The 12,420-nt window shown below is 45.5% G+C and overlaps 1 protein-coding gene across 1 annotated transcript in view; it reads right to left on the bottom strand.

Moving 5' to 3' along the window:
- Nucleotides 1–12,122, bottom strand: part of LOC116791713 (IQCJ-SCHIP1 readthrough transcript protein-like) — a 59,696-nt gene extending 47,574 nt beyond the window's left edge. The window contains exons 1-3 of the mRNA XM_032697987.1: nucleotides 12,086–12,122; nucleotides 11,397–11,477; nucleotides 8,715–8,862 (exon numbers count right to left, since the gene is read on the bottom strand). Coding sequence (XP_032553878.1) covers nucleotides 8,715–8,862; nucleotides 11,397–11,464 — 216 coding nt within the window. The 5' untranslated portion in view covers nucleotides 11,465–11,477; nucleotides 12,086–12,122. The remainder of the gene's footprint in view (nucleotides 1–8,714; nucleotides 8,863–11,396; nucleotides 11,478–12,085) is intronic.
- Between the last annotated feature and the right edge of the window lie 298 nt (nucleotides 12,123–12,420).

Below are 12,420 nucleotides of genomic sequence, written 5' to 3'. Positions count from 1 at the left end.
TCATTTCACACCATCCCGGAATCAAGGTTGGAAAAGACCTCTGAGATCATCAAGCCCAACCATCAACCAAGCCCTGCTGTGTCACCACTAAACCACGTCCTCAAGGGCCATATCCACATGGTTTTTGAACACTTCCAGGGATGGTGGCTCCACATTTCACTCTTTTAGCTGCTTTACATCCCAATTAACACAGCTCTGGACTAAACCCACTGAATTCTCCACAGCACCTCCACATCCATTTCCATGTCCTTTGAGGTAGGAAGTTTCTGAATTTTGGCTTCAAGCTTTAATATTTAGGTTCTCACTGCAATTCTGTAAAATTAAACACAAGGGAGTGACAACATCAACCCGGGATGTGCTCAGCAGGTTCTTCCATTGCAGTGTTCATAAATACCACGAATTTAACATGGAAAATATTATGCCATGCTAATCTAGTTATTTTTCCTCATCACACCTCATTTGCATAAAAATAAAATTACAGGGGAGGGTTTTATTCCCGGGAGCAAAAACCTTCCCTGCTTTTCCCGCCCTGAAGGAAGGAACAAGACTCTCCCTTTGTTCCTTGCTAAACCACTATATTTTATCCAATATCTAAGACTTCCGGACACTAATATAATCAAATCTAACAATAATATGATATTCTCCTTAGTGCCTCAGAGAACTAAAGCAATTTTATTATTTTGAGGATGGTTTGAAAGCATCTTAATGACACCTTTATTGGAGCCCCATAAACGTCTTTAAAGCTATTTTGGTGCCAATGTATCAAGAATAGTCTTGAAATTCCTTGTTATGCCTTGTACCTGAAAAATCCGTTTGAAACATATTCTCCTGTATTGAATTTCTGTCTGAAGCAGCTGATATAAGCAGCTGATAGAGGATGGCAGGTGCCCCATTCATTGTGTTATCATTTTATACAGTCTGGCCATAAAAGCCCCCAGAGAAGGATGTACTGTCTGTCCATGAAAAATAATCTGAGGCTTATGGGAACAGCAATAGAATTTTAAATACCTTGGAAAGACCAAAGCTTGGCCATTTATGTGATTCCAGCAGCGTTTTTCTGCCTCAATGGCCATATTCAATCCCAAAATGAGAGGGGTAATGCAATTAAAGCAGCTCCATAATGAGGAACTGCAAACAGAGGGTTGAGTTTGAAAGACAAAAGCTTCTAAATTTTAAAATAATGAAGCAACACGACTGGGGCACATGATGTGGAGAATGCATTATTAGACACAGCAGGGAAATGTCTAATATACTACAGAAATATTCATTATTATGATTTTCATATTTGGGGCCTGGCTCTGTGAAGGGCAGGGTGTGGAATTTCTGTGCCATGGGAATAAATGAGATGTTGTAGATAAAATTATCTCAGAAAGCATTTAGGAATATTCAGCCTAATTTCCTGAAGTGGAACATGTGAAGGTCTGAAATAAACCTCCTATTTTTAAGATCTCTCATGCCATGAGAGAGCAGGTGAATCAAAGAGGTTCATCCCATCAGGAACCATCACACCAGAGCCAAAACCATCCCAGGAGCCCAACAAAACTTTTCAAGTGTCCCAAGCAGCACATTCCTGCAGAAACATCAGTCAGAAATGTCTTAGTAGACATTTTGTCCCCAGCCAAGATAATTTCTGGGTTGATTTTGCTGCTCCCAAACCACAGTGTATCGAAGTGACAGATCAAACAGTCCAAGTTCAAGGCACACAACACAAAGAAGAAGAAATTCTTGGTGTTCTGCTCCTACCACAGGAAGGAACTGAGAGGGTCCTTTTGTGTCCCAGCAGATAAAAGCCCCGTGGGACCCGCTTGTAAGAGAGTTCAACGTGCAGAGTCACTGCAGATAATTCTGTGTGTACACAAATACACACAAACCCAACAACTATTTCTACATAAAATCCCCATTTCAAAGACAAATATCACGTCAGTCCAGAAGCTTTGTGTATTCTCTGCTCACATTCAGAGCTGAAATTATCTGAAGCAAATGAAAGGCATTGAAAATAACATTTGTTTCCATGTTCACTCCATTTCAAGTGTTATCTTCCAGCCCACATCAGCGTTAATGTGTCTCCCCAAACCATCAAATATTTGATTTCTAATTAAGCCCTTTTCATCCCACTGTTGGATTTGTCTTGCTCATCTTTAATTATGTTTCCATCTCCGTTGTTCAAGAGTGAGGGCAATGATTTGCATTTTTCCACGAGACAGAAATCACATTGTAAATATTTATCAGATGACTCGTCTCTCCTTTGCTGTTCATGGATTCATGAATCCAATTTTATAGGAAAGAGGGAATGTTCCCCACACCAACACCCTGCTGCTTGTTAGGACTGCACTGCCCTTAATAAATTGATATTCCCTCTCCCTCAACTCCTCATCACTCCTGAAGGTACAGGACACACCTGGGAATGTCACAGGTATGGAGTAAACACGGGATTCACCTGCAGGTGTGAGACTCAGGGGCTCACAGAGGCTGCTGAGAGATTTAGTTCTACTTTTAGAACCAAAGGGTGGAAAAAAAGCATTCACATTCGGAAAAGCAGGTTTCAGTTACCTATACCCCTAAAAAAGTGGTGTATGTACACATAGAGACCATTCCTGGATAGGAAGTAGCCTATTTAAACACTCTACTCAAGTAAAAAAATGCTAATTTTTCAGAATCAGTTATTCCCATCCTCCTGAACAGCAGGATGACAATTAAGAGGAAAAACAACTGGGTGCTCTAGCAGGATGGTAGGGCAGGAGTGACACGGTTGGAGGGACAACCCCACTAAGAGGGGAGACCTCACTGCAGTTCCAACTTTTTTGGGAAGGGCAGAGGAAGGGTAGGGCCTGAGCTGTGCTCTGGGGGGACCAGGGACAGCACCCAGGGAATGTTGCAGGGCAGGGTCAGGTTGGATCTCAGGAAAAGGTTCTTCCCCCAGAGGGTGGTTGGCACTGCCCAGGCTCCCCAGGGCAGTGGGCACAGCCCCAAGGCTACCAGAGCTCCAGGAGGGTTTGGCTGATCCTCTGGGGCACGGGGGGTGACTCTGGGGATGTTCCTGTGCAGGGCTGAGGGTTGGACTGGGTGATCCCGGTGGGTCCCTCCCAGCTCAGCACATCCCGGGATTCCGGGCTCGAGGAGCAGCAGTGCCCAGCCCGGGACCGCGGGTCCCTCGGCGCTGTCCGCGGTGCTGAGAGGCCCCGGACCTGCCCTGTCCGCGGTGCTGAAGGTCCGCGGGGACGGACGCGACCCGCAAAATCCTCCAAAATAAGAACAGCCCCCCGGGGGGCTCCGGCTCCTCGCCTGGAAACTACGGCAGGGTGGGAGCGGGATGCTGGGGGAACACGTCCTGCTGGACATGGAATGCTCTCCTGAGAACCCTCCTGGAATGCTGGGCACAATCCTGGTGTCCCCAGCATAAGAAGGACTGGGAACTGTTGGAGCAAGTCCGGAGGAGGCCACAAAGACGAGAAAGGGGCTAGAGCACCTTCCCTATGGAGACAGGATGGGAGAGTTGGGGCTGCCCAGCCTGAAGAGGAGAAGGTTGTGTGGAGGTGTCGTAGGAACCTTCCACTACCTGAAAAGGCCAGAGAGGGACCCTGCAGCAGAAACTGGAGAGATAGGACCAAGGGGAATGGCTTCAAACTGATACTGAGTAGGTTTAGAGGAGATATTGGGAAGGAATTCTTTGCTGTGGGGGTGGTGAGGCCCTGGCACAGGTTGCCCAGAGAAGCTGTGGCTGCCCCATCCCTGGAAGTGTCCAAGGCCAGGTTGGACAGGGCTTGGAGCAACCTGGGCTTGTAGAAGGTGTCCCTGCCCACGGCAGGGGGTGGAACAAGATGAGCATCAATGTCCTTTCCAACCCAAACCATTCCATGATTCTACGAGTTTGGAGGAAAACCAGCAGAAACTCAGCCACGTTCCAGTTTCCCCAGTGCCAGGTTTGGCACCTTCCTACACAATAACAAGAAATAAAACATTTACAAGGAAGAATATTATTGTCAAATCTATTATATGCCTTCTATCTTTTTATATACTAAAAATTAACAGGCAAAAGGAAAACAAAAGAAGACAGCACTGAGACCCCCCAATAAAACAATTTGATTGGGAGATGACAACAGATCATTTCCAACAGTTGGGAAACTTCCTTTGCTCCACACACACAGAGCTGGAAAATCCTTTCTTTGCTACAAAGCAGCATCTGAACAAGATGTTTCTCGTGGCTCAGGGCCCATCCTTTCCCTGTCATTCCAGTGTTCCATCAGTTTTCTGCTGGGAAGGAGGCCCAGGGGAACACTGTGAACGTTTGGAGATAGAGCCATCACTCCTTTCTCCCACGTCAAGGATGATTTATCTGTTTGCAAATGGAAAGCTCGATCCATTACCTGATAATCTGATCTACCTGGAAACTTCTTGGATTAAGAGGGTGGGAAGCACTCGGGCAGGAGCCTCTGGAACTCACAGTGCTCTCACTGAGCACATATAAATATCCTAAGATGGACTCTCCTGAGAGTCTTTCTAGGACTGGGCAGAGAAAGCCAAGTGGAAAAAAAAAAGGGGCTCTGTTCTTGTTTTAGGTGGGATGTTACTGATCTGTGTTTGCAGGAATTAGGGGTGAAATCAGGAAACTCCAATCCATGGAGGAGCAGCGCAGCTCTCAGAGCTGGGCCTGGCATTTCCCAAGAAAATCAATTTATTGAAAACATGAGCTGAAATCTCCATGTGGATGTTCACAGACCATTATCCTCCTCTAGTTACCTTCAAAATACTAAACAGGGAAATCTGGATTTCATCAACTCGATAATGCATCGAGAGCTTTGGGGTTCACTTCTTCTCTGGCTGTGAACCTCTGATTGCCAAACACTCTGTTTTATTCCTTCTGTGTATCCGAGAGGGGATTTTTTTCCTGCTTTTTGCTGTGCCCTATTTTATTTTGTGCCTTGTGTGATGTCTCAGCCCTGGATGTTTTAACAGAAACACACGTTGTTGATTGGCTGAGAATCTCAATGCAGCCTATTTTCAGTGACAAATATTCAGATCAAATCAAAAGCACTTTATTAAGCATCAAAGTCTGCCTGAAACCCAGCAAACTTTTTCCAACAGATGCATATGTTACTCTCCAAGTAATTTTCCAGGACAGTAATCATTCCTCTTCCTATTTCAGTCACTGCATCCCTGAAAAGACTCAATAATAGTCCTGATTTTCTTAAAATATATTATCTGCAAATAGATTTATTTTAAAAGTTTAGGGTTCCAACCACCTAGAACCAGTCAAGTTACTTGTGATCCATCATTATGAGGGTTAAATGATATATTTTCCTCAGCTGCCATTCTGACCATTCTGAGGAAAAGCTGGAGCCAGTCAAAATTAAAATGAATTGTGGCCTTATTTATCAACTGGTACCTTTGAGCCAGATAACAAATTGTATTTAAATACAATTAAATAGTATTGAGACAAGATGCTCTGATTTTAAGGGCAAGAGTCATACTAAAAAAAGCCTGAAGAATCTTTTCTCTTTCCTGCCCACAGTGTCTGACATTCCAGAATTCCTCTGCCACAACACAAAGTCAAAACTTCACCCAGGGGAGCTGCTGGAAAACACCAAGACCTAGAAGTAACAGCAAAAATAAAGAATTGTTTCCACTGCCATTTTTTTCCTCCCTAATCTCGTGGTTCCTTTCCTGCTTGACAAGTTCCTGCTCAGGATTTCGTTTTGAGAGCGAGTTCTCAGCGAAGGCAGCGGCGGGTGCAAAACAAGCTCAAACACTGGATTCAAAGGTATCATAATTAATGTTTTATCGAGATTCTGAGCCTTAGAATCACCCAATTAGGTTGTCTCTCTGAGCTGAAACATGGCAATCACAGCCAGCAGAGCTCAGCCACAGCTTCTTGAAGCCAAATTTGAAAAGCCAGAGAAGATCAGGGGGAGTTCACATCCCCCATCACTCAACCGGGGAGGAACTGATGGAGTTATCCCCACCTCATGGCAACCAAATGGTTTTTAAAAAGCCACTTCAAAACTGAAAAATTAAAGCTGTGGTGCAGCTGACCAGAAAAAAAATCCCTGCTGCTGTTGAGCAGAGCAAGAATTATTTCTGGTACCTCCCCTTCTCCTCATCTCTGAAGTTACTCTAAAACTGCTGCTCCCACCCTGCACTCGAGTTCTGCACGTGATGATAAAAGGCCCCAGCTCTAATTCTGGGCATTTATTACCCTGAGTGTGTAGGTTTGTCTCTGGATTTCAGGTTCCTATGGGATTTTAATGCTTTTTTTACTTCCTGTTTGCACGTTTTGTCTTATTTTTAAGGATGGAAAAGTTTCGAGGGCAAGAGAGGAAAAATGCTCTTGAAACTCTGAATTTTTCTAATCCTAGTAATTCCCTGAAATTCACCTGGAATTCCCCTGAAAATGCACCAGGAATTTTGTAGAAACAGTAAAAATGAGCTTAAAGACCTTCTCTTTCACCTACAAAATGACCAAAGATCATTGTTCACCCACCCCAGAGCTGGGGACCCTCCTTCCCTGGGTCCTTCAGGGATTGTGATAATCAAGGACACAAGAAATAATCAGGGGTTCCTTTGCCTTCAGAAATAGTTCCTGCTTTTCCAAAGGTTATTATTAGGAAAATGTGATAAAACATCTCCCTCTTCCTTAGATGCAGAAGTGAGACGAGCGAGCATCCCATTAACACAGATTCAATCACAATCCCAGTATCCAAATTTTGTTTTCCCCCAAATGCAGAACTCCCAGATGTACTTATTTCACCCCACAACACCCCAAAGCATTGGAAATGTGTCATTTTCCAAGTCAGGTAAGGGATGGAGAACCCCTGGAGCAGCCGGGAGTGTCCCTGTGCAGGGCACGAGGGACCTCTTGTGGAAGCCGAGCGCAGATAAACTTGATATCCACGTTTATTCTTCTCATTAAAGGAACAGAATTCACTTAATACACGAAACCTTAGTGCATAACCCGATATTGCAACCCAGTTTATCACCCTGCTCTCCAGCTCTGAGCACAGGGAGGCTAAAAATAAACCAGAGCCCTTGGTAATGTTTTATTAAACTCTGTCACAGCTGCCAAAGCACGGGGCCACAAAAACAAACCTGCTGGGAACAGCTCCCCCAGCTTCACTCTGAGCCTGGGACAACACAGCAAAGACTCGAATTGTGCCTGTAAATCGAAAAACCGAGTTTTTAGCACTGAAAAGCTCTCTTGGATCGGAGAGCCTGCCTTGGGAATCGCTCCAGAAAAGAGAATTAAAGTAACAAACTTCTGTTCCTTGCACAGGGGCTCCATCTACTTGAGAGCACCTCTAGCAATGATTTCTGGAGTTTTTTAGGGAATTCAGAAGCCACCAAAAGCTGTCCCTTGACTGGCACCGGCTGCCTCCAGCTTTCCAACACCAGGATCCAACCAACTGCTTTTCCTGAGCTGCTCCAACACACCCTATGGGAATTCCTGTCTCCTGCATTTCCTTCAAGCTGCTGAATTATTTCATGCATCCCAGTCTCTGGTTCCCTCAGAAGCTTTCTAAACTCTGTCTCTACCTACTGGTTTATTGACCTCAAAGATCCCATTTCAGAGACAGTCACAGAGCTGCCTGCATTCAAAAAATGGGTTTTATATTTGAGGTTTTAGTTTAGAGTCACTTTAAAAAGAGAAATACCACCTCCAGCCACTGGGCAGCAGGTCTGCAAGGCGGTGGGAATATTTATTCCAAAATCAAATTTAATTTTTAACATCTGGATCAACTCCTTGAAGTCTTGTTTAGCAAACACCAGACCCAGCAAATCCAACAAAACCACCAACGAACCCAACAAAACCATCAACGAACCCAACAAAACCACCAGCAAATCAAAACCAACCTAGAAGCCACATTTATCTGCAAGAAAAGCACCACAATTTGGGGTTTTTTTGGGGGAGAAAAATTATGCTAAACACATCTTTGCTTTCTGTGGAAGAACAGAACCATTTGGAAACACCCAACAAAAAAAAAATCAACAAAAACTGCAACAAACCTGACAAAAACAGCAACAAACCCAACAAAACTAGCAACAAACCCAAATAAAACACCAGCAAACCCAACAAAAACACCAGCAAACCAAAACTAACCTAGAAGCCACATTTATCTGCAAGAAAAGCACCACAATTTGGGTGGTTTTTTTGGAGAAAAATTATACTAAACACATCTTTGCTTTCTGTGGAAGAACAGAACCATTCAGAAACACTCAACAAAAAAAAAAAAAATCGACAAAACCAGCAACAAACCCGACAAAAACAGCAACAAACCCGACAAAAACAGCAACAAACCCAACAAAACCAGCAACAAACCCTGCAAAATCACCAACAAACCCGACAAAATCACCAACAAACCAAACAAAAATGCCAGCAAACCAAAACCAACTTAGAAGCCACATTTATCTGAGAGAAAAGCACCACAATTTGGGGTTTTTTGGGGGAGAAAAATTATGCTAAACACATCTTTGCTTTCTGTGGAAGGACAGAACCATTTGGAAACACCTGTTTTCCATCCAAAGCACCACTAATATCCGTTGAGATCCAGGGCTGATATCCACAGTCACACGTTCAGCTGTGCCTGCAGGGTGATTTGAGACCCCACCACTAAAAAAATCCCCTAAAAAATCCCTCTTTGACCCATTATTAACCCGTAATTCAGCTTTTTTTACCCCAAAGTCCTCGAGAGGAGCCCCGGCTGGGTGCAGGGTGTACTCACGGGGGTGCTGCTGTCGGAGAAGGTGTTCATGCTGATGGATCTGCTCATCCTGCCCGAGGACAGGGATGCTGGGGAGGGGCTGCGCTCCTGGGGCCGCTCCGGGGGCAGGTCCTGGCGCTGGAGGTGCTCCCGCCATGCCCGCTGGATGCTGGAATGACAACACAGCCACGTGGATATTCCCGACTCCACGGAGGGGTTTGGGGGCTTGTTTTCCCACCTGGATAACGAGCGTGGCTCTGGGAGGTCTTATTGAAGTCGCTGCTGGTGGAACTTGTAAAGCAGGATCGTGGAATCCCGGAGTGGTTTGGGTTGGGGGGACCTTAAAGCTCATCCAGTTCCATCCAGGGATCCTTCCACCAGCCCAGGTTGCTCCAACCTGGCCTTGGACACTCCCAGGGATGGAGCAGCCACAGCTTCTCTGGGCAACCTGTGCCAGGGTCTCCCCACCCTCCAAGCCAACAATTCCTTCCCAACATCCCATCTAATCCTAGACCACATTACTCAGAGCCCCATCCAATCCCTAAACCCACAGAATTACTTCAATTTGAGGTTATACATAACTCAGCAATTCCCTTACATCCTGCAAACCATATTGTAGGGGGTTTGACTCCCCACATTAATCCAATCTCCAAGCTCCCCCCACAATTTGCCTCAACACCAAAGAGAAATTTTCAGACAGGCACACCTCAGTATGGGGGGAGGGAATATATACAGTTTATTGCTACCCAATAAATACTATACGAACTAAAAAGTAAAATATGCATTTCTATACTTAAAAGAATGAATAACCTTCAACACCTCACACTGATATCAGCTTTCAGATTATAAAGCAGGTACAGTTGGAAGTTGAGAGCCAGACCAGTGGCACTGGATGAGAATCCAGAGAATCCTGGAGTGGTTTGGCTTGGAAGGGACCTTACAGCCCATCCAGTCCCCCATGAGCAGGGACACCTTCCACTATCCCAGGTTGCTCCAACCTGGCCTGGGACACTTCCAGGGCTGGGGCAGCCACAGCTTCTCTGGGCACCCTGTAGAAACAGCTCCTTTTAGGATTTTGAGGCAATTGAGTGTTTATTCACTGGCACAAGCAGTATTTACATGTTTATATTTACGTGTCCTTTCTATTTTCAAGCTGGAGAATATACTGAGGTTAAATTATAATTCCCCTTCTAGAAAGCTCCCTGAAATTCATTCCTTCATTTGGCTTATTTTGCATGACTAACAGACACTGGCTGGATTTTAATTTGAAACTTCAGGGCCTTTTAATATTTTAATACAGCATTAATATTTTAATGTCCCAGCATATTATTGTCCTATATATCTCAATGTATAGTGAGTTAGTGGATGGAACCAATGCCTGAACCAGGGAAGGAGGAACAACCTGGTAGAGCCACAGAGAGGATTCCTGTGCTCTGACAGACACGTGGGTGAGTTTGAAGTTCTATCCCCACAGACACAGCACGGTTAGGTCTTTTAGAACAACTGATCCCATGGGTTTAGGTTGGACCTCAGGGAAAGGTTCTTCCCCCAGAGGGTGGTTGGACACTGCCCAGGCTCCCCAGGGCACTGGGCACAGCCCCAAGGCTGCCAGAGCTGCAGGAGGGTTTGGATGATCCTCTGGGGCACAGGGGGTGACTCTGGGGATGGGCCTGTGCAGGGCTGAGGGTTGGACTGATGATCCTTGTGGGTCCCTTCCAACTCAGCACACTCTGTGATCCCGGGATTCAGTGATCCTCTTGTTTTGGAATTGGGGAGCTCATTCCCGATTCCCAGGACTGTCTCCCTCCCTTCCCGGCAGCAGGTGTCGTGCGTGTGCCTTGGCTCGGGGCTGCCTCACTTCCCAAGGAAATCCAGCTTTTTCCCGTGCCAGGCAGCTGTGCTGCAGCCCCAGAGCAGGAACCTTGCTCCCCTCAGCCCCAAATCTCCATCCCCTGGGGAACTTCATGTTGGATGGGAAAACCAGCACTGAAAAGACTCTGCTTGGTCTGTGCTGCACTTCCCTCCTCTGGGATGTTCTCTGGATATATGGAAACTCCAGTAGATTTTCAAATATTCTTAAATTTCACAGGGGAAATGACAAAAAAATTAGCACACCACTGACATTTAACATTTGAAACTCAGTTCAAAGAGAATGTGAATCATAGAATCCCAGAACAGTCTGGGTTGGAGGGACCTTAAAGCTCATCCATTCTACCTCTGCCATGGGCAGGGACACCTTCCTCTATCCCAGGTTGCTTCAAGCCCCATCAAGCCTTGGACACTTCCAGGGATGGGGCAGCCACAGCTTCTCTGGGCACCCTGTGCCAGGGCCTCCCCACCCTCCCAGCCAGGAATTCCTTCCCAATATCCCATGTAACCCTGCCCTCTGACCGTGGGAAGCCATTCCCTGTGTCCTGTCCCTCCATCCCGTGTAAATAGTCTCTCTCCATGTTTCTCGTCACCTCCCTTCAGGTCCTGCAAGGCCACAATTAATTCACCCCAAAGCTTCTCTTCTCCAGGCTGAACAATCCCAATCCTCTCACCTTCATGTGCTTAAAGATTGATAAGAAATTAATTAATTTGCTAACTCGAGGCTCTTTTCCAAAGTTACACAGAATTCCAGACGGAGACAGTCTGGATTCCTCAGGAATGGGACACACTCAGCTGCACTGAAGGGCAGAACCAACATCCTTCATTACTCACATTTTCACTTTGGACTCCAAGGGCTCCAAGTTGATGTGATATTTCTCAATGTTGTTTTCCTCATCCATGGCCAGCTGATGGCTGTGGGGAGAGAAAAAAAATGGGTTTAACAAGTCCCAGCACAACATTCCTGCAATCACTGTGAATTAATTTCATAATTTTGACAAGAACATACGAGAGCTGCTCGTTATAAGGTGACACTGTCTTTGGAGAAAGGCATCTGGATCTCTGTGTCCAGATTCTTTTGAGTGCCAACCAAAAAGATGGATTTGGAACCAGTTTCCAGGTGGGAACCTGCCTGAGTGCTTGTGCTCAACACCTTCCAGATGCCACAGCTCCAGGGACAGGCCCACCCAGCAAAGAAGCTGGTGCAAATCAAAAAAAAAAAACCTCCCCTGGCAAAGAGAAGAGAGATTTGTGCTAAATTAACTTCCAACCCTGCAGCTATACCAGAAAAGAACAGAAAGGAACAATGGGAATGCTGGGAGCAAAGGAATTACAGCAGCAAAAGCCATACAGGGGGGTGAAGGAAAAATTCTTGGGAAGAAATGATGGTCAAGGAATGGGCACTGCTGGGAAAAAGCAATTTTAAAAAGCTACAAGATAAAAAAAATCAAACATCTGGGGCCACTGCTGTGGATGCAGGAGCAGCATGAAGGGCAGGAAAGCTGGGAAGATTGGACCCCAACCTGTGGAGTTATTTTGAGACCTTACTGGACACTTAATTACATCACTCAATCAGCAGCAGTTTGCAGGAATTATCCTCCTGTAACTGAAAATAAGAATTGTTTATGGGAGAGGTGCAAGATTTGGAATATTTAGTGTATCACCAAGAGAAAAACACAGTCTAGACCCCAGAGATGGTCCCTCAGCAAGGGACTGTGACCTCAGAAAAGCCATTTCACTTTGTCATGGGTGGGAATCACACACTTACCTTTGAAGCAAGTCTTTGCCATCATTGACCTGTTCCAAGGTGTGCTGGAGCCTCCGGAGTTCTTCCTAAAAGGATAGAAAAACCCATTTC

This window comes from Chiroxiphia lanceolata, chromosome 10 (assembly GCF_009829145.1).
Source record: "Chiroxiphia lanceolata isolate bChiLan1 chromosome 10, bChiLan1.pri, whole genome shotgun sequence".
NCBI classification, from domain to species: Eukaryota; Metazoa; Chordata; class Aves; order Passeriformes; family Pipridae; genus Chiroxiphia; species Chiroxiphia lanceolata.
The sequence above is the reverse complement of the archived record's forward strand: the minus strand, read 5'-3'. Positions and strand labels throughout refer to the sequence as shown.